General features: G+C 51.1%; 2 protein-coding genes across 8 annotated transcripts in view; both read right to left on the reverse strand.

Moving 5' to 3' along the window:
• The window catches only part of PTPRU (protein tyrosine phosphatase, receptor type U), an 80031-nt gene that overhangs the window by 56216 nt on the left and 3049 nt on the right, over positions 1 to 20766 (reverse strand). For all 7 annotated transcript variants that reach the window (XM_025041298.1, XM_025041297.1, XM_015598870.2 and 4 more), the window contains exons 2-7: positions 7680 to 7811; positions 4465 to 4736; positions 3844 to 3925; positions 3628 to 3743; positions 3107 to 3281; positions 2267 to 2560 (exon numbers count right to left, since the gene is read on the reverse strand). In XM_025041298.1, coding sequence (XP_024897066.1) covers positions 2267 to 2560; positions 3107 to 3281; positions 3628 to 3743; positions 3844 to 3925; positions 4465 to 4736; positions 7680 to 7811 — 1071 coding nt within the window. The remainder of the gene's footprint in view (positions 1 to 2266; positions 2561 to 3106; positions 3282 to 3627; positions 3744 to 3843; positions 3926 to 4464; positions 4737 to 7679; positions 7812 to 20766) is intronic.
• On the reverse strand, positions 7971 to 16851 carry LOC112472922. Its single transcript, XM_025041300.1, has 2 exons — positions 12801 to 16851; positions 7971 to 12522 (listed from the first exon to the last, which is right to left on the reverse strand). The coding sequence occupies exon 1, from the start codon at positions 15434 to 15436 to the stop codon at positions 14417 to 14419; it is 1020 nt and encodes a 339-aa protein (XP_024897068.1). The 5' UTR covers positions 15437 to 16851; the 3' UTR covers positions 7971 to 12522; positions 12801 to 14416.

Consider the following 20766-nt stretch of genomic DNA (forward strand, 5'->3'; position numbering starts at 1 on the left):
AATCTATAAAACTCTTAGAAAAAATGGATTGGGTAATTGGGTTTTTTTTAGATATGACCTTAAAACACAAACAATAAAAGAAAAATAAATAAATTGGGCCTCATCAAAATTAAAAAATTTTGTTTTTCAAAGGACACCATCATAAAATTAAAAGACAAACTACAAAATGGAAGAAAATATCTACATCTGATAAGTAAGTGTCTAGTATCCGTAATACATAAAAACCTTTTACAACTGAATAATAAAAAAACAAAAACCCAACTTAAAAATGAGTAAAGGATATGAATAGACATTTCTACAGAAAAGACATACAAATGGCCAGTAAGCACATGAAAAAATGTTCAATCATTAACCATCAGGGAAATGCAAATCAAAACCACAAAGAGATACAACTTCACATCCACTAGAAGGGTTATAATCAGAAAACAAATAATAACGAGTGTTGGTGAGAATGCAGAGAAATTAGAACCCTCATACAATGGCTGATAAGAATATAAAATGGTGCAGCTACTTTGGAAAACAGTCAAGCAGTTCCTCAAAGATTACACAAAGTTACCACGTGATATATATATATGCTATATACATAGGAGAAATGAAAACATATGTCAACACAAAATCTGTACACACATACTCATGGAAATACCGTTCATAATAGCCAAAAATTATAAACAACCCAAATGTCCATCAATTGATGAATGGATAAAAAGAGTTGTGATACGTCCATATAATGGACTATTATTCAGAAACAAAAAGGAATAAAATACTGATATAGGACACAACATGGATAAGTCTTAAAAACACACTAAGTGAAAGAAGCTCATCACAAAAGACTATATATTGTATGATCACATTTATATGAAATATCCAGAAGAGTCAAACCTATAGAGACAGAAAGTAAATTAGTAGTGGCCTAGGGTTGGACATTGTTAGAAGGAAATGGTGGGGAGGAGTGCTGCTAAGGGGTACAAGCTTTCCTTCTGGAGTGATGAAAACGTCCTAAAATTGATTATGGTGATGGTTGCACAACTCTGAGGTTATACGAAAAACCACTGAATTGTACACTCTAATGGGTTAATTGTATAAGAAATGAATTCTATCTCAATAACATGGGTACCAAACTAAAAAGTCAATTCCAAAAAAAGTTATATACTATATGATTTCATGATTTACACAACATATTTTTGAAGTGACAAAATTTAGAAATGAAGGACAAATTAGTGGTTATAAGGGGTTGGGGTGAAGGAAGAGATAAAGGTGAGTATGGCTATAAAACAACACTAAGCATTCTTGAATTGATTGAACTGCTCAGTATATTGACTGTGGTGGTAAACACACAAACCTACACATGTGATAAACTATATAGAACTAAATACACACACATACAAACAAAGGACAAGTAAACTAGAGAAGTCTGAATAAGATCTAAGATTGTATCGATGTCAATATCTTGATTGTGGTATTATACTACAGTTTTGCAAAATGTTACCATTGCAGGAAACAGGGTAACTTGTATAGGGAATTCTCTTTGTATTTTGTTATAACTGCATATGAATCTATAGTTATCCCAATAAAAATTCCAATTAAAAAAAATGCTGAAATCACAGAGTGAGAAAATTGTTCTGTTTTTAATTTCTCTTAGGATTAAACCAAAAAAGAAAAAAGGAGGCTCTTTTGTTGCAGGCGTGTGTCATTGTTCCTAAGAGCTGCTTTACTCTTTTTTAATATGGTAGAGCAGACTTCAGGCTCAAATGCCCACACAAGACGAGAGAACCCAGGTAGAATGTAATAACACACTTTTATGTGGTTTAGTTGTTCATTTATCTAGATGTTATAATATAGAATTAAGATTCATTTATCTAGATATTATAATATAGAATTAAGAACAGATTCTGGAGCCAGCCTATCAAGGATTCCGATGCTATCTCTGCCACTTACTAGCTGTGTGACTTTGGGCCAGTCACTTAACATCTCTGTACCTCAGTTACTTCATTTGTAAAACTAGTATGACAAGAGTGCCTAGATCATGGTAGTGTTGTGAGTTTTAAATCAATGTGTGTGTGTGTGCGTATGTGTGTTTGCACACACACACAAACATATCTGCTATCATTATCTTTACCATAACAAAGCTGAGGGAAAATCACAACGTTTTAGAAAGCTTTAGAAGCACAGATGCAGATAACTCTCGGAATATATCCCTTTGCCCCTCAGTTACCCCGAGCCCACACCCGGGTGTCCAGCCGAGGAAGTAAGGCGAAGAGGCACCCACCTGCGCACTTCGTGCGGCTAACGAGGGGCGGCCCCGGGCGGCCAGTGCCGCCGTCGCCCGGGCGCGTGAGTAGCACACTGATCTCGTACTCCGTGTCGGGGTCCAGGTGCCACAGCTTGTAGGTCTGCAGGCTGACTGCGTGCACCTCCGCCCACGGGCCACGTGCCATCCGGTACTCTATCTCCTTACGCACTATCGGCCCGTCGCCAATGATGGAGTTGGTGTTGAGCTGGATGATGAGGTAGGTGGGCCCAGCGCGCAGCAGCTGCGGGGGTGCGATGGGAGTGGGGGGCTCTGCGAGGCCATAGGGAAGAGGCGGAACCGACGGATGCCGCTGTGAGGCCTTGGCCCCCAGCTCGGCATCTTACCACACCCAAATCCCCAAGAGCCCTCCCTGTTCTCTCAGACCCCTGAAGCAACCCCCAAGTCCTCGACCATACCGCATCTCCCACCCCACTGAATCCCCAGGTCCTAAGGGGAGCCTCGCTCCAAAGGCTGACCCTGCCCTCAACCCTCAGCCTACACCCTCTCTCTCACTCCCCTCCAAATCCCCAAGTCCTCGCTTCCAGAGGCTGACTGCTTGATTATTCGGGTTAACCCCGGGTCCCTACAGCCAGACCCCGGCTGGCGGGGCTCACACCTTGACCCTGTCCCTCCGCAGGCCCGCCTCTCAGTCAGACCCCGACCCCTCGATCAGACCTTCTGCGGGGAGAGACGCTACCCCTCCGCAGGCCCCGCCCCCACTCAAACCTTGCCCCCATCAGACCCTGTCGGACTCGTCCCTAGAACAGACCCCGCCCCCGTGCAGGCCCCGCCCCCCGGGAGCGTGCACGCGCTGACCCTTGACGATGAGCTCTGCGAAGTTGGAGACTCCCGCTCCACGCGGGGCCTGGGACACGCAGCGGTACAGATCCTGCTCCGCGCGACCCACGGCGGCCAGCGAGAAGGTGGCCATGAAGCGACGATGGCTGATGTGCCGCACCCCGGCCGCGGGCACCAACGCCCCGCTCTGCCTCTGCTCGAGGAGAGGTGGGGACAAGGTCAGGGACGCCAGTGAGAAAGAGTCTCGCTCTGAACCTGGCGAGAGGAGTAGTTACTGTGCTGGCCCCATTTAGCTGTCCCTACTACACTAGGGGCACATGAGTTCCTGAGACCGACTCCGCCACAGGAAGGAAAGGTGGTCGCTCTGCCTTTGATAGAGAGTGTAGCTGAGGGATCTTGGAGCCGCGCTCTGTCCTGGGGCGATGGAGGCACCCAAGAGGGCACAGCAGAGCCTAGGTACGTGTTTGGGTGCTGAAGGATGAAGGAAGGACTCAGCACCCCTTAAGGGAACCAGGGCCCACAAGAAGTACCCTCCTTACCTGCAGGAGGAAGCGCTCAGCCTCCGCCGCTCTGCCAGCCGCCATGCACTGGAACGAGGCATTCTGGCCCGCGTTGACCTCCACGTCGCCCAGGCGGGAGAAGTGCGGGGCCTTTGCTGCCATAACAAAGCAGTGGCGTTAGCTGAACCTGCTCCCCCGCAAGAGCCGTAGCCTCCCGCACCCCTCACCTTGCACCCCAGTGGGGCTGGGACTCACCGCAGGGGTAGCTGAGAAGCAGGATGTCATCTAGGCCTATGTAGCCCCTTCGGTCTGGGGAGATAAGGGCCTCAAACAGCACCTGGGGAATCAGGAGGGTCCCTGTCACACTGACGTCTCTCCAGCCCTGCCTGGGGAGGTGCCCACAAGAGTCCCCTTTCAGCTCTGCTCCAGTCCCATCCTCAACCAGCAGAGGTTAGCCCAGCTCACCATGATCCTCCCAACCAAGCCAGCTAGTTTGGGGGGCGGGGGAGAGGGTAGCATCCAGAGCCAACAAGGTCAAGGCCACAGATACAATCCCAATCCTGGACAGTTCCCTTCAAGCAGCAAAACTTTTCCCAGCCAGTCAAGGTTTCCAGGTCAGCACAGTTCCAACTTACCTTTGACCCGAGCTACAGACTATTTGTATTAAGAATGACCTTTGATGCTGAATCCAGACAACCATCGCTGAATAACCCAATGCTGATCACGAACTGACCCCTAACCTTGGCCACAGAGAGACTCTTGATGCTGAACACAAATCAATTCCAACCTCAGCCACTCACTTACTTTGACCTCAAACTGACACCCCTCTATCCCAGCCCCCAAGCATAGGCTGACTACCGACTGAACCCAGCCCACCTGATATTCATTGGGCCAGAAGGTGCTCACAGCCAGCTCAGCCTGGTGCCACTGCCGGCCGTGGGATCCAGTCATATTCCAGACGGCACTGCCCAGGGGACCCCCATTGACACGCACGTAGATACCCAAGGTGCCTGGGCTGTGCCCATCCCGGCTGTACAGGAAGTAGCTGAACTGTACACAGTGAGTGTCATTCTCACTCAGGCTCTGGAAGATGACATGGGCCCGCTGGCCTGAGGCATGCTGGGAAGCATTGACCATCAAGTAGGAGCCTAGAAAGAGAGGAGGAAGAGTCAGGAGCTGAAGAGACCTTGGAGAACCAGGGTCAAGTGGGCACAGAGGAGGGGGCAGAAACAAAGGACTCCAGGCATTTGGACCCACCATGACTCAGGGGTTCTAAGTTCTGGTCCCAGCTCTGATTGACTGGGTAAGTCCCTTCACTTCCCTGCATCTGTTTTTCAAAGGAGAATTTTGGAGCAGCAAAAAGCATACAAATATAACTTTGTCAAAATCCTTTATGGCTCCTCACCACCTACAATCACAATCCAAGCTCAGGCTGATCCAAGGCTTTCCTCATGTTCTGAGCTGTCTGTCCTTGGAGGCAGGGACTAGGTCATTCATCTCAGGAGTCAAGAGTCTGGCACAACAAGCCCTCAAAGACCACCTCTTCTGAAAGACCCCCTCCAATCCCCTCTCTGGGCTTCTCTCCTGGCCCTTAAATCATTAATAAAGGTGTATATGTTCCATCAGCCTGTAATGCCTCAGGGCTCCACTGTGTCCCCAGCACTGGCTCTGAACCCAAGCTGAATGAAGGTGTAAAACAGGTTGAATGAAAGGACTCTAACTTCCCTTCCAGCCCCTACCCCTAAATCTAAATTCCTGGGATACAATTCTCTTGATTTCCAACCTAGAGAAAGGCAGCCCTCCCCCTTCCCCAGAGATCCAGTCTGTGTGCTGACCTGAGGGTAGGGTTCAGGAGTGGGTTGGACTCCTCAGGACCAGCCTGGGGGATTATGGCTTCCCTTCCATGGGGAGCAGGCCCCAGGAGCTGCACACAGACACCCAGCACTGCCTCCTCCTGGGCCTGGCTGCCAGCCAACATAAGCTCATTCAGCTCCCTGCTGTGGGAGGACTCCCCAGGGACTTCATTGGAAGGGATCTCATTCATCTCTGTGAGGCTGTGAAGGAGGCTCCTGACTCAGTCCTAGTGGGTATAGTAAACAAAACCCCCGGTCCCCATCCCACCTAGGAAGGGGCAGATCCCAACCCTGAGTAGTCAGTCTCTCTTGGCCCACTCCTCCGTCCTCCTCCCTCCTCTCCCTGTGAGCAGCTGTATGTTTTTCTCCCCCTTTCAATCTGACAGTTTTTGCCTCTTCCTCCTGCTCCCTCTGCCTCTCTCCTCTCTTTTCCCTGCGTTTTTCTCACTCTGCATCCCTCCCCTCCTCTTTCATTTACTCCCTTCGCCCCTGTGGCTCTTCTTTCTCCTCTCTCCTGCTCTCTTTCTCTGAGCGTGAATTTCCCTCCTTCCTTTTCTCTCCACCCCCAACACCTTCCCCTAGAACGTGAGTGCCAAGAGAGCAAAGACTGTGTCTGTCTTGCTAACCACTGCATCTCCAGGATCTAAGACAAGGCCTATGTTATATGCTAAATGTCTCTCTCTCCTCTCCCAGTAGATATATCTCTGCTCGTGGGTGAGAGAGAAAGGGGCAGAGCCCACACAGGGTGGTCAGGACTGTTAGAGGTGAATTCAAATCACATTGCATCTAAGTGCCAACCATGTACCAAACTGAGGCTGGGCCCTGGAGGTATGGAAACAGCCCACACAGTGTGCCTACCATGGGCGGCACCTTGACAGATCACTGTCACATGGGTCAGACTTCAATACCTGATAATACAGAGGTTGAACAAAGAGCTGATAGCCATGAGAACTCAGAGATGAAAGCCCTAGGGAGGGCACAGTGACACAGAAGGGGGAGGCAGGGAGGCCTCCAGGACACAAGGCCAGTGGTAGAGGATGAGGGTCTGGAGGCCGTCCGTGCCAGGTGGTAGAGAGCCTCTCTCTTGTTGGCTTCAGGTCCTGGCCCCAGCACTAAGAACCTTTGCTGCCCCTCTCCCACACCCTTGACAGTAGATGCCATCTTGGCCATGCTATGAGCTGAGCAGCTAGACCCAGGCCCACTACTGTGATAGGGCAAAGAGGATGGGTCCACAGGCTATTCAATGTTGGGGTGCTCTCAGCAAGCCCAACTGGTTCTCACTCTATGCTATGCCCCCCAACCCAGGCTTTATCAGTAATACCGTTGATAATTTGGCCTCTACTTGTCTTTTCTTAACTCCAAGTTGATTCTGTACCCAGTGAAAAGGGGTGCTAGTAGTTGGACCTCCTCAAATACCTCCAATAATAGCAACTAAAACTTAATCGAACCCCTACATGCTACACACACATAATATACTTTATAGGTATTATATAATAACCCTATGAAATAGATTATTGTTCTCTCATTTTACAGTTAGGAAAATGGAAGATCAGAAAAATTAAGTGACTTGCCCAAGGTCATACAGCTGGTAAAGTGATAACACCAGGATTTGAAGCCGTCTTCATAATTCTGGAACCAGTGCTCTAGGGTCCACCATCAGAGTAGGTGGGCAGTACTAGAATCCACATAATTAATCTCCTGACTCCCAGTCTGGTGCTCACAATGCCAAAGCGCCCCATACTGAAATATGGACAGGGCAACATGGAAATCGGGATGGACCCAGGACTTACAGGAAAAAGAGGGCAGAGGAAGGAAGGTTTTACATACATGCAGCCCCCATGTTACTGTTCTATCAGCATCTTCAAGTCCTGGGAAACCAGGATTCAGAAGCTCTCAGGATGAAGAGAGCCCCCCAGAAGGTGGAGGATTTAGGAAGGTCTGGTGGGAGTAGGGGTGGATCCCGAGCCAAGCTGCAAGAGGAGTAATGGGAGGTGGGTTTTAACTTACAGTTTGTAGGGGTCTTTGAACCTGCACCCATTTTACAGGTAAAACTACCTGGTAGACACAACTGGACAGTATCCAGAGGGCTCCACATTCACAGTGTCATATATGTCATTACAGATGCCAAGTCAGATGAGGCCCAGAGAGGTTACGTAATGTACCTGAGGTCACACAGCAGGTGGGTAGAATGCCCCTGGAAGGAGTCAAAGGGGGAATGGTGATTGAGAATAAGCTCACCGTGGGGCAGGTCTGCAGGCGCCCGGGTACCAGGGTGGATCCGCACTTGCTCCCATTGGAAGTCATCGTACTGGGCTTGGCTGAACTCGCATGGCACTGCTGGGTCACTCGCCTCCTCGAAGGTGCAGCCAGCTGTGAGGGCAGGGCCTGGTTAATGCAGGCTAGGGTAGGGCTGCTGGCCAGGAGGGCTCCTGGGACTTCCTTCCAGGTGCCCTTACACTGTGCCCTCCTACCCAGGCCCACCCACCCCCTGCTCCCTCTCCGCAGGCCCTCCCCCCATGGCTCCCGCCAACAAAACTCTCCCTCCTTCACCCTATCCGCCTACCATGGCCCTCTTTTCACTGTCTCTTCCCAATACCAGACTCCTCAGTAATCTCCAGGACCCCCAACTGCTCAACCACCCATCAAAGACCCTCCTCAACAAAAACTAGTTACCATTATTATATCACTAGAGCCTCGCAACAACTCGTGAGAATAGGGCTATAATTATCTCCATTTTACAGATGAGAAAACCAAAGCCCAAAGAGGCTGAATGACTTCCTGAAGATCACACAACTAGTTAGTGATAGAGGTGGGATTTGAACTGAACTCTCTTGACTGCTAGTCAGTGTCCCATCATCTACCCCTCCATCTTCTGCATAGAAGACGGATCATGAGCTCCGGGATGGGCAGAGTCATGAATGCCCTAAACCAGCCCTGAGGTATTTCCTTAAAATCAACAATGGCCACCGATCATCTCAGACTTACGACAAGCCCTGAACAGTGCTAAATGCTCTAGGTGCAAAGTCTCATTCAGGCCTCACCCTCTGAGGTAGGTACCACTATTACTCCTATTTGACAGATGAGCTTAAGAAATTCAATCATTGCCCAAAGTCACCCGACTTAGTTCTCTGCCTGCAGAAATGTGACATGCAAAAACATAGTCATGTGTGGACTGGGTACACACATAACTAGAGGAAGCAAAGTCTCAAGATTTGGATCCAATATTTACAGTTTAAATGAGAAGAGGAGAAGGAAAAAGAGATTGAAATAGATGTGAGGTCTTTGGTTGGTAATGAGGTCCATAAATCTCAGCTAGCTCATCAAAGCCTCGAGTCAGGCACCTAATAAACGCCACTGGTTCAGAAAGTAACTGCTCACTGGCCCCTGAACTCACTCCTGAACCTCAGTGTTTAGAGACCCATGGGGGGTAGTCTAAAGCATCTGAGACCAGGAAAACACCTGAGCGAGTGGTGAGGAAGCAGGCACGAATTGTGCCAGCCCCTGTCCTGAGTGCCTGCCAGCCACTGGTACTTCTCCCCATTTGACAGATGAGGTGCCTGAGGCTCTAAGGGGTAAAGGGTTTGTCCACAGCATAACATGGTAGATGAGTGAGTGGCCTTTGGCATCAGACACACTTAGGATTGAATCTTGACTCTGCAATTTGCCACCCTTGTGACTAGGCAGGTCACTTCACCTTTCTGAGCCTCAGTTTCCCCATCCACACATGGGATTGCTGTGGATTCAGTGCAGGGGTCCACTCAGCACAATGCCTACACATGCAAGCACTCAGGAAATAGCAGCTCCTCACGTGTGCTACTTAAGTCTACGTGAGTAACAGAAGGATTTGAACCCATATCAGTCAGTTGCCAAAGTCCACACTGCCCACCAGAAAAGCTTTCACTATGAGAAGGAGCAAACCTGAGCGGCTTCCTAGGTTCAAGAAGAGGATGTAAGAGAAATAGGCAGTAATTGAGGAGTGACTGCCCCATGCCAAGCACAGTGATGGGCATCTGCAGACACAGCCAGTGACACTTTAAGAGGCTCTTGTTTCATCTGTAGCAGGAACTTCTCTAAGTTGTTATGCAGATCACATGAAGTAGCATCTGGAAACACATCCAGCAGAGCCAGGCACAAAAGGGCTCACCCTTTACCTTTACTTTTCTTGGACCTCACCAGAGTGTAAAATCATGATGAGAAGTGGGCACGAGGCTGACACTGAATGGATGGGAGGAAATAACAGAAGCTGCTCTCCAGAGCTGGGGCAGGACCTGAACTGAGCTCTTTGCCTCTTTGTGTGAAAATCTCTGGTCAGCATAGTGGCTGTAGCCTATAGGAGGTGGGTTTTAACCCCATCTGTTCTGGGAGGGCCTCAGCTCTCCCACTAGAAAATGATCCACACAGCACAGCAGAGAGAGAGGACATGGCCAGTTGGGATGGTCAGAGAGGGCTTCCTAGAGAAGGCTATAGTTGATTTCATTCAGCCTGAGCTGAGTCTGCTCCTGAGGGTCTTAGCCAAGGCCTCCCTGAAGCAGAGGGACTGCCAAAAAGGGAAGCCCAGGATTTAGAGCCCTGGCTGGGGCTCAGGTCCTTCCTGTTCCTTTGCAAGTAACAAGGCAGCTGCCCCAGATGTCTCACACATGGCCCTGGGGCAAGCCTGGGAGTGCCAGTTCCTTGGCTTCCTTCTGTCCATCCTAAGCCAGGCCACATGAGCTGCCAGGACTCCCAGACTGACAGACCTGGTCAGAGAGACCCCAATACCAACTGACCTTAGAGTAGCCCCCTGCCTGACTAACCCAAGTAAGTGACCCCACCCAGACAGATAGACCTGAGCCAGAGCGGCCCCAAGCTGATTTTCCCTGGCCATAGTGGCCCCATTGTCATCCAGAGGACTGCCAAACCATCTGACTTAAGCCAGATGACCAACAGACTGAATGACTAACCCCAGACCTGCTGACCATGGCCAGAGTGACCCCTGATCTCTGCCAAATAATTCCTACAACTGACCCCAGCCAGGGTGACCTCCCTGGCTGACTAACCACATCCAGAGTGGCCTCCAGAGAGAACGACTCCCTGGTCTGTGTCCGTCCCCAGCCCCGTGTCTCTGGGCAAGGCCCATCCCAGCCACAGCCCTTATAGGGTAACATCTCTGGGGCCAGGCTTACCAAGGCGAGCCCCACCCTCATCTCTTCCCCAGCTCACCCTGGGTTGGGAACAATCAGCCCTCCTAGGCCTCATCACCTCCAGTCTAGAAGATTCAGTAGCCAAGATCCCCAAAGCCAAGTCTCAGCTCCTGCTAGAGACCAACTCCTGCCAGAGGCCACCATCCTGGAGTAAAAAGCTAGATCAGACTTTGGGTTCAGAGCGAGAGTGGTATCCCTCTCAAGTCCATCAACACAGATGTCAACACAGACATGTACACACACATCAACACCACCACGAGGGCTGCCACTCACCGCCGTGACCACCTGTGCTGGTGAACCCTCACAGCAACTCAGAAGGTAAGTACTATTATTGTTCCTGTTTAACAGAGGGAAACTGAGGCACAGAAATAATAGGTGGCTTGCTTGGAGCCACGCCTTTAGTCCCAGGAGCTGGGACTTAAGCCACCTATCTTTATTCGAGGAGACTAGGCAAAAACAAAATCAGGCCCTGGTATACTGCTGCCCACATGTGTTAATTCAGTGCCATTCACAGAACAATTCAGTGCAATAACAGTACAAAGCAGGTCCCAGGCTGTCACTATTAGAGGCATACACATGGTTAAGACTCCACCTTGCCCTCAGACCTCCTGGTATGAGTAAGGAGTAAGGGAATAAAACAAATGACAGGCCACAAGGGACATCCAAGGGAGGAGGGTGGGAGCAGAGGAAGGCTTTCTGGAGGCGGGTGCACCTAAGCAGAGCCTGGAAGGATCGCTGTCATTCTGACCAGTAGAGATGAGTGGAAGGGCATTTGAGGCAAAGGGCCCAGCGGAGGCAGGGGAAGGCAGTGCGTAAACACAGAGTTCCTCCAGGGCACAGAGAGAAGCCCAGATTGGGGTAACAGTGGGAAATGAGACTGGGAGGGAGGAGGGTCGAGATTACATAAAAGAGGCCTTAAATGCCAGGATGGAGAGTTTGGCCTCCTTTTCAGTTGGGAAGCCACAGTAGGTGTTTGAGCCAGTAGCGCTTGGATTCAGATGAGACAAGTGATATAGCCTATAAACCATCAGGAGGGCAGATCACTTCTCCAGAGGGCACTATAGGATGAGGAGTGGGACAAGCCACCAAAGGGTCGAGAGTCAGATGTCAGGAATTGGTAAGGAAAAGGGCCTCAAGTCCCCATGCTGGATGCAAATAGCACACACTCCAATCTTACCCAAGGAGATGCACCACACATACATACACACACACACACTGGCCCACACTCAAATATTCACACACACACACACACACACACACACACACACACACACACACTCCCTTCCCCTAGCCTAGTCTAAGCTTTGGGGACACAGTCTCAACTGGACTAGGGACAGGAAGAAAACCAGGCCCCACCTGGGGTACCCCATCTCTGCCAGGACCTCCCAGAGAGGGTGGGATGAATCAAAGCAGGACCCCCAGCCTCAACTCAAACTGGCCCAGCTACATTCCTCAGCTAATCTCCCCAATCTGGCAGGCGGTTGCCTGAGCAACCGTCAGCCACAATTTGGGAAGGCAGGAGGATGGTTTATCCACATCCGGCTGGGCTCTGGATGGGGTGATGTAAGGGGCAAAGCAATCTCTGCAGGAGGAGTCAGAGTGTGGGAGAGAGTCCCCTGGATGTAAGCCTGGTATGAGGATCTCTACCCTTCCACGTGGATGTGTTTTCATATGGTGCGCGCGCACGTGCACGCGTGTGTGTGTGTGTGTGTGTGTGTGTGTGTGCATGGCTGTGAGAGTAACAGGCTGATACCAACTTGTAAGTACTCAACTGGGAGGCAGGAGACCTGGATCTAATTCTTGCTGATCCTCTAACCCCCTGTGTGACCTTGGGCAGGTGGCTTGCCCTCTCTGAATCCTTGCTTCCTCACTTATGAAATGAGAATGGAGAACCAGGTGACCTCTAAGCCTGCTTCAGCCTCTCTCTCCCCCTCCACGTGGATGTGTTTTCATATGGTGCGCGCGCACGTGCACGCGCGCGTGTGTGTGTGTGTGTGTGTGTGCATGGCTGTGAGAGTAACAGGCTGATACCAACTTGTAAGTACTCAACTGGGAGGCAGGAGACCTGGATCTAATTCTTGCTGATCCTCTAACCCCCTGTGTGACCTTGGGCAGGTGGCTTGCCCTCTCTGAATCCTTGCTTCCTCACTTATGAAATGAGAATGGAGAACCAGGTGACCTCTAAGCCTGCTTCAGCCTCCAGAATTCTGATTCCATTTGTATGAGTATGCATGTGAGCAAGAATTACCTGAGGGCAGAGAGAGAGGCTATGGGGGAGAGGCGAGGGTGAACATGGGCATCCCAGGCAGTGTGCTGTGAAGTTGTGGGTACAGTGTAGGTATACATTTATGTGCAGAGGTATATGAGCATATCCAGTGATAAGCACATGCCTAAGGGAGAAGGTGAGTGTACGTGGCAGGGTAGAGAGAAGTTGTGCATGTGTGTTTGTGGGTGTTGGTGTGGGTGTGTGCGTGTGAGCACTACGACAATGTGAGCACTAGACTTTCCTGACCACCAGACAGAGAATCGTGCTCTGTGTCAACTGCGTCGGCCAGCTGTTTTCTGAAGACCCTAGGTAAACAGAGTCTGTTTGCAAGGAGATTTTTGTTTCCTTTGGTTTGCCAATAGAACTTCCAGTTCCCAAGGGTGGCCCCAGGAGAAACAAAGCTTCTCCCAAAAGATTACACATTTAAGGGCTGGGATCACACCCAATCTCATGCACAGCCCCAACCCTGGCCTGGGGAACCCAAATACAATCCCAGTGACAACACAGGTCTATTTCATCATTCAAAGCCACACCCCTACTCTAGGTAGCCCCGCCCAGCCCTGGAACCCACACTGGCCTCACCCCCTGGACATTCTTGCCCAACCCAGTCCCATCCATCCCAACTACCGATCTAACTCAGACCTAACAGCTACCTCCTCCCTTCCGGAGGTTAGGGACTGTCTCTGTACCTTTGAACCCCATCCCTAAACCCTGTGTAGAGTAGATGGCCAACAGTGGCTGGGCTATTGACCCCATGATCCCAGAGAGTCTGACCCCAACGAACCCCACCCAAGCTCAAGGACCATGTCTCCAGCTGAGTGACCCAGCCCACTTCATGCTCTCCTCGTCCAGATCAAAACATCCAGATTTCAGCCAGGGCTCTCCAAAAGCTGCCACCAGGGAGATCACCCAGAGCATGCCGCAGGAAGAATAAGATGAGCTGGGATCCCTACAGGAGCCAACACTGAACCCAGCAATGCCAACATCCTTCCATCTCCACTGAGGATAGAAGGAAGCTAACTGTATCAGGGGGAACTTAAGCCAGACCCACTCCCCATCTTCCTGATCAATATACATCCCCAAATCCCAAAGTTATGGGCAGGGCTGCCATATTGGCAGTATATGGGAAGGCACAGGATAGAATCAGACTCCACACAGAGGCAAAGGGCTGAATGGGGTACCTGTGCTGTATAGAGGTACAATGGGCAAAGAGTACATAGACCCTTGCAGTGCAGACACCCTGTGTCATTTGAAAACACAGTGCAGTGTGAAGATCTATACTTTCTAACTGTCCCGTGAAGAGCGAGGGCTAGGTAGTGCCATGGTGTGGTGTGCTGAGGGTATAGGGCAGGAGTGCCACACTGTACAGAGGCAGAATGCAGTTATACAACACAGGGAAGCAGAGCACACAGTGTGCACAGCCCCCGATACAGACACTTGGAACAGCACATGGAACAGAACTGCAGAACTGGTCAGTGCCATGATGCAGCGTAGAGGTGCCCCATCCATCATTGGCATGACCCACAACTTCACAAAGGCACAGCCCACCAGTGCAGTGCATTTAGTGGTACACTGGGCTGGCGCCCAGTGCTAAGTGATAGGTGTTTGTAGGAATGCCCAGGTGCTAAGTTCAAGCTCACACATACTTCTCCCCCTCCAGACACTAGCCCAGGGCTAGGCACATAGTTGGCGCTCCAAAAATTCTCACGGAAATGATTTTGTGTCCGCTGTAGGCATGTAGAACAGCCCAGAGATACAAGGACGAGAAGGATGTGGTGCAGTGCAGAAGGAACTGCTGGATGTGGAAACCCAGTCCAGAATACAAGCTCGACACAGTCCCGAGGAGCAGAGTAGGTGTAGATGCGGGGGCAGAAAGTGGTACAAACATGGAATGCAGTGACGGTGCTGTGTGGAGCAGTAAATTCAATGCAAGGGCTCTGGGTCCTGAGATCCAGCAGAGTGCACACAACCCAACAGTGAGCAGGTACAGTGCAGGGTTCAGGTCTGGCGCAGTAATGCTGTGCAGTGCAGATGCAGCACTGGGTACCGTGCAAAGATGCTGCCCATAAAAACTCAGGCCAGTCCCAAAGCCCACCAAAGTGGCTCCAAACTGCAGTGTAAGTATAGATCCCCTGCACAGCATGCAAGGAGGGGTGGAGGTGCATGGAGTGAGGACGTTCCATACAAAGATGTCGCTCAACTGGGGCTGCCAAGAGAAACCTGGGCAAGGCCACCATCCGACACCTCGGTGGTAATACACAGAAAGGCCAGGACCCCACAGCGGGCAGATTACAGTAGCAGTGGTGCAGTGTGAAGCGCTGGGCCAGGCGCAGGCACGGATCCAGGGCAGTGCAGCGAGGCGGTGGGACGGAAGAGCTATGTGAGGCAAAGATGCACTGTGTTGGTGCAGTGCAAATAGTAGAATGCAGAGGGGCTGTGCCCAAAAACTCAGGACGTCCACATAACCAGTGCAGTGTGGATGCCCACTGCAATAATGCAGTGCAGTACAGAGATGCCATATGATGCAAGATGCAGTGTTGTGGTGGCATGCCATCTGTTGGCACAGCACAGTGGTGCACTGCTAGGAGCTATGCCCAAATTCTAGGAGAGTCTACAAGCCCCATGCCACAGTGATGGCTGATAGAGTAAGACCACACAGAAGAGAGCTGCAAAGACACAAATGGCCATACAACTGCAGGACGGAGGTACAGTACAATGGGACCATGCAGAGACGGAGCCCGCAGAAACCCAGGAGAGTCCACAGAGCCAATGCAATGCAGAATCCCAGCTCGGTCATGCAGTGCAGGGCTGAGATGCAGTGTAGTACAAGGACACAATGCAGCGGCCCAGTCCTGAGGTGCTGGGACCAGGAACCCTTGATAGCACTCACTCAGAGCAGTCCAGAGCAGTGATGCAGCTCAGTTATTAGCATAGGGCAAAGGAGTGGCTCACTCCAAAAGTATTGTAGGGAGGGCTGCATATGCTTCCCTGTGATGCTCTGGAGAGCAGGGGCCCAGACCCCTGGAAAGCACTGTGCCTGAGCTCCGTCGGGCTGAACTGGCTACCCCATGGGTTAGGAATGGAGGCCTCGTTTGCCCCACGGGCTTCCCTCCACCCCATCCCCTACTCCCAACATCTTCCACCCCAGTGATTTTCCAAGGGCACAGGATGAAATCGCTGCCAACCACGGGACGGGTAGCCAAAACTGAGCACATTGTCCAGGTATTTATATATGAGCAGGGCCCCAGTGCGCTGGCAGGCAAACAATGAATTCAGATTCTGCTAAAAAGCTTTTGGACAATTAAAGCACATCCCCTGGCCCCCAGCCCAGGGCAGGGCAGTGTAGGGCAGGGCAGGGGAGAGACAGAGAGGAAGACCTATTGGATTAGGTCATGGTCTACGGTGGGCTAGAAGTGAGATGAACAGGGGGAGGATGTGAGAGGCAAGCCGGACGCAAGCAACCTGGCTGGTCACCCCCACCTTCCCTGCCACCATCGCCCCTCCCAGGCCTGGACTTCATCAGAAGCCAAGAACACACTTAATAATAGCTAATACTGATACAGTGCTTACTATGGGCCAGGACCTGTTCTGAACCATATATGTATGTACACAAAATATGTCATCACAGCATCCCATGCAGTATGTTCTATTATTATCCCATCTCACGGACGAGAACACTAAGGGCCCAGAGAAGTCAAGTAACTTGCCCAAGTGTTACACGGCTAGCAGTGCTGGAGCCAGAATTAGAACCCAGATGGCCAAGCCCAAATTCTTGACCACCACACTCGAGGTAAAACACATATTTACATACATGTACAACCACATACACACATGTAAACACACAAACACACACTTGTATACACATTCTAAGTAATGCATTTCACACTCTCTCAGCTAAGACCCACCTATCCTGTCTAGATAGGCTTCTGACACCTCCCAGTTGTCATCTCTTATCCACCAGCTGCCCCCCATCCCCTCTGTCTCCATCTTCTTCTCTCCATCCCCATCTATCCCCCAACCCTCAGTTGTTCCCCGCAACACTACCTATCTGCTCATTCCCAGTTGTCCCTATCCCCCAGATATATCTTCATTGCTAGTGCCCTCCCATTCCTGAGCTGTCACCAATCCCCAGCTGTGATGTTACCTGTAAAATATCCACAATGACACCCCTCCCCAATTTCCCCATCCCACTCTCCCCCCACCGCAACTTCTATAATCAACTCCAACCCCTCAGCAACCGCACCTAGCCCCCTTTGTCCTCATCCCTTCTGATTCACCACCAGGTCCTGGGGTCTGCGCCCTATGAATCTGCCCAAGCTCCCTTGAGACATCCGGTAACAGCCTCTTCTGGGCGGTTTACCCCAGGGGTCTTCCTCTAGCCATTCTGCATGCAATGGCAGCCCCTGCCCAGGGCCAGCCAAGGGGACATACTAGCCGCCATCCACGACTTCCCTCCAGAGCCCTAGCTCCACCCTCCACCCCCACTGAGGCTTCCCTGTGTACCCAGGGGCTCACATCGATGCAAACACTGAGTGGGCACCTGCCATGTACAAGGCTCTTGGGGAGAGTGGGGAAGGAGACAAAAAACAAGTGCCACACACTGTCATAGGTACGTTTGGGAGAACTCTGACCCACTGTGCCAGGAGGTCTTGGAAAGCTCCACTGGGGAAATCACATCACAGACGGACTGTGAAGGCTGAGCCCTGGGTGCTAAGGAAAACCAGAGGGCATCCTCAGTAAGAGCCACAGCTCGTACAAGCGTAGAGAGGTGTGAAAGGGCCTGGCAGGTTATGAGATCAACACTGGCCTGGTGGTCCTGGATCACAAGGTGGATAGGGAGGAGTGGGGTCGGGGTGGAGAGGCATAAGCATGAAGCTGTCATGGAAAGCGGGGGCTGGGTCACGCAGGACCTCACCTGCCATGTTAGAATTTGGGTTTTGTCCCCTGGGTGCTGGAGAACCTTCAGCTTGGGGCAACGGTATGGCAACATCCTATGTCTGCCTGACAGAAGTCATTCAGGTCTCAGGGCAATGGAAGCACTGGAAGACTCATGGGAGAATGGTGACCGAGAGGGGGGCTATTGCAATAGTCCAGGCAAGAAATGATGGGCCTGGGAAGAAGGGGACATGAACTCAACCAAACCTTCTTCAAAGGCTACTGAGTGATGGTCCGTCCAGACTCATTCACTCCCTGAGGTGTCCAGGCCTCACTGAAGATGCTGCGGGTCTCACATCTCTAGACCAGCACTATCCACAGAACTTTCTGCCGTGATGGAAATGTTCTCTGCCTGCACTGACCAATACAATAGCCACTAGCAACATGTGACTCTTGAGGGCTTAAAATTTGGCTGATGAGACTAAGGGACTGAATTTTTATTTTAATGAATTTTTACTAACTTAAATTTAATAACCACATGTGACTAAGTGGCCACCGTATTAGAAAGTGCAGTAGAGAACACGTCCATCACTGTAGAAAAGTTCTATTAGACTGTGCAGCTCTAGACCAACTAACCATGGAAAGCAGAGCCACTGGGGCCTCCTCCTGAGGCTCTTGGCCTTGGGGTCTGAAGGGAGATTAGGAGGCAAGCCCCAGGGAAGTGGGTGTCACAAGTTGAGCTGGCACAGCTCTAGTCCACAGCTGGGCACAGTCACCAGGACACTTTCCATCCAACAGATGCACACCCCTTTCCTGGAGACATACACACCTAACACACAGACACACCAAGCACAGGGCAACCCATGGCCAGACTCAAACACTCAGATATTCCAATGTGTTTGAACCCCATTGCTGGGTACACAGATAGCCCGCACTCAGATATCCAGACACTTGGATACCCCACACCCAGACACCAGGCACCTGGACAGCCCCACAGCTGGACACAACACAGAGACACTCCCACACTTGAACACCCATTAACCTGAGGACTCCCAGACACCTGGATACACGCACCTACCAATCCACAGAAGCTAGGGTATCCTTAGGTTGGCACACTCAGATCCTCCACATCCTGCCACTGGGAGCCCCACACCTAATAGTTCTGCATCCAAACTCCAGGAATTTAACGTTTAGATACCTAGATACCCTAGCATCAGGCTCCCGGGGATCAAAGCAGCTGTTTGCCTCCCTACTACAAATTCAGATCCTGCCACACAAGGTAACAAAATAGCTAGATGCCCTGACAGGTCACACATATGTCCTGTGCCACAGGCTACATTCATACAACCACAATTATACAGACACACACACTCCCCACTCTGACTGCCCATATGCCAGGACTGCACCTGCACACATCTCAGCTGGCCTCAGAGGTCACCACAGGAAGCAGCTTTCCTCCCTTCCCTCAGGCTCACAAGCAGCCAGGACAGAGGCTGTGACCCCACCTGCTCACTTCAAGATCTAGGACTGAGGGAGAGTCTCCCCGCCCTGATTCATTGTCTCTCCCTCCTCCACAGACACTCACACTGACGGTTGGGACTCGATGCCTCTCACCAACTGTCCAGGCCTTCAGCACAAAGACCTATCCACTGACAAGCCTGGCCAGCTGCTGGGGGTGGGGTTGGAGGGCAGTGGGAGGCAGTGCAGGGAGCTGGGGGGAGGTGCTGGCAGGCAAAGACCTGGCCCCTTCCTCTCTGCCAGGGACTTCACATCCCCAACTCACAGCTCCCTGGTGACACTGTCTATATGGCCTTTTCACGCACAACACCATCCCCCAGCAGAATTTTCCAGATTCCTGGAGGGAAGCTTATTTCTTTAATCTCCACTTTCAGTGGAATCAGTGCGCCCCCATCTGGCATCTCCAGCTCAGAATTTGACCCAATGGACTGCATTCTTTCATGGCACATGTATTTTACTCAGCACAAGTGGGCCAGGATTTGTGCCTGGCACTAAGGATTCATAGGTGAACTAAATATTCAGTCCTTGTCCTCACAGAGCTCACAGTCTGTAAGGGAGAAAGGACCAATAAACTGTAATTACAATAATTACAATGCTATAAAAAAATCCAATCAACCCCCACCTTCCCTTCCTAGGCTAGAACAGGGAGTAACCAAGGAAGACTTCAGAGAGGAGGTGATGTCTAAGCTGAGACCTGAAGGAAGAGCAGGAGTTCACCTGGAAAAGAGGTGGAGTTGGAGAGTTCTGGGAAGAAAGCACAGCTTGTGCAAAGGCCCAGAGAAGAGACAGCAGGCAATGCGCATTTAGGGGATACTGATAAATAGGTCAAAGTGGCCAGAGCATAGGATGCAGGGACAAGGAGCATGGAATGAGATGGGGTTGGGCAGGCAGACAGGGGCTAGAACAGGCAACAAGGCAAAGTGGGGTGGGGGGGACTTAACCCTAAAGGCAATGAGGAAGCCTTCAGTGGGTTCCAAACCAGATTCCAAAAGTGAGTTTTTGTTTTAAAAAGATCCCTGGCACCATGGAGGGAGGGAGGGAAGAGGCTGGAGCCTTCCTGCAGGTGAGAGATGGATGAGGATGGAGAGAAGGGGACAGATGAGAGAGATGCTGAGAGTGTGTAAGGGTAGGGATGCATCAGGATGCAGAAGAGGGCTTGGAGGAGGGAAGAGAGTTGAGGGAGGAAGAGGGCACAAGGGACCCCTGCCACTCTAGCTAACCCAGCCCTGCATGAATAGACCACCCCCCAACTCTAGCTTAGCTGATAAAAGCTTGGGAGGATAGCAGCCTGCCTTGAGCAAGCAGGGTACCCACTCTGGATTTTCCCTGACACCTGAACTGGGCAGGAGGCTGCCACAGAGCTAAACATCCCCACTCTCGCCACTTCCTGTAGAGTCCCCTCCCCCAGCCTCAGAGAGAAGGGCCAGCTGCCCAGACAAGCCTTTATTGCCCAACCTGAAACCACTGGGCAGCCTCTCCCTCATTC

The sequence above is a fragment of the Pteropus alecto genome, unplaced genomic scaffold (genome assembly GCF_000325575.1).
Source record: "Pteropus alecto unplaced genomic scaffold, ASM32557v1 scaffold39, whole genome shotgun sequence".
Taxonomy (NCBI): Eukaryota; Metazoa; Chordata; class Mammalia; order Chiroptera; family Pteropodidae; genus Pteropus; species Pteropus alecto.

Excerpts from the sequence above, each read along its gene's own strand:
- LOC112472922 (XM_025041300.1), bottom strand. The coding sequence starts at position 15,436 with ATGCCACCACAACACTGCATCTTGCATCATATGGCATCTCTGTACTGC.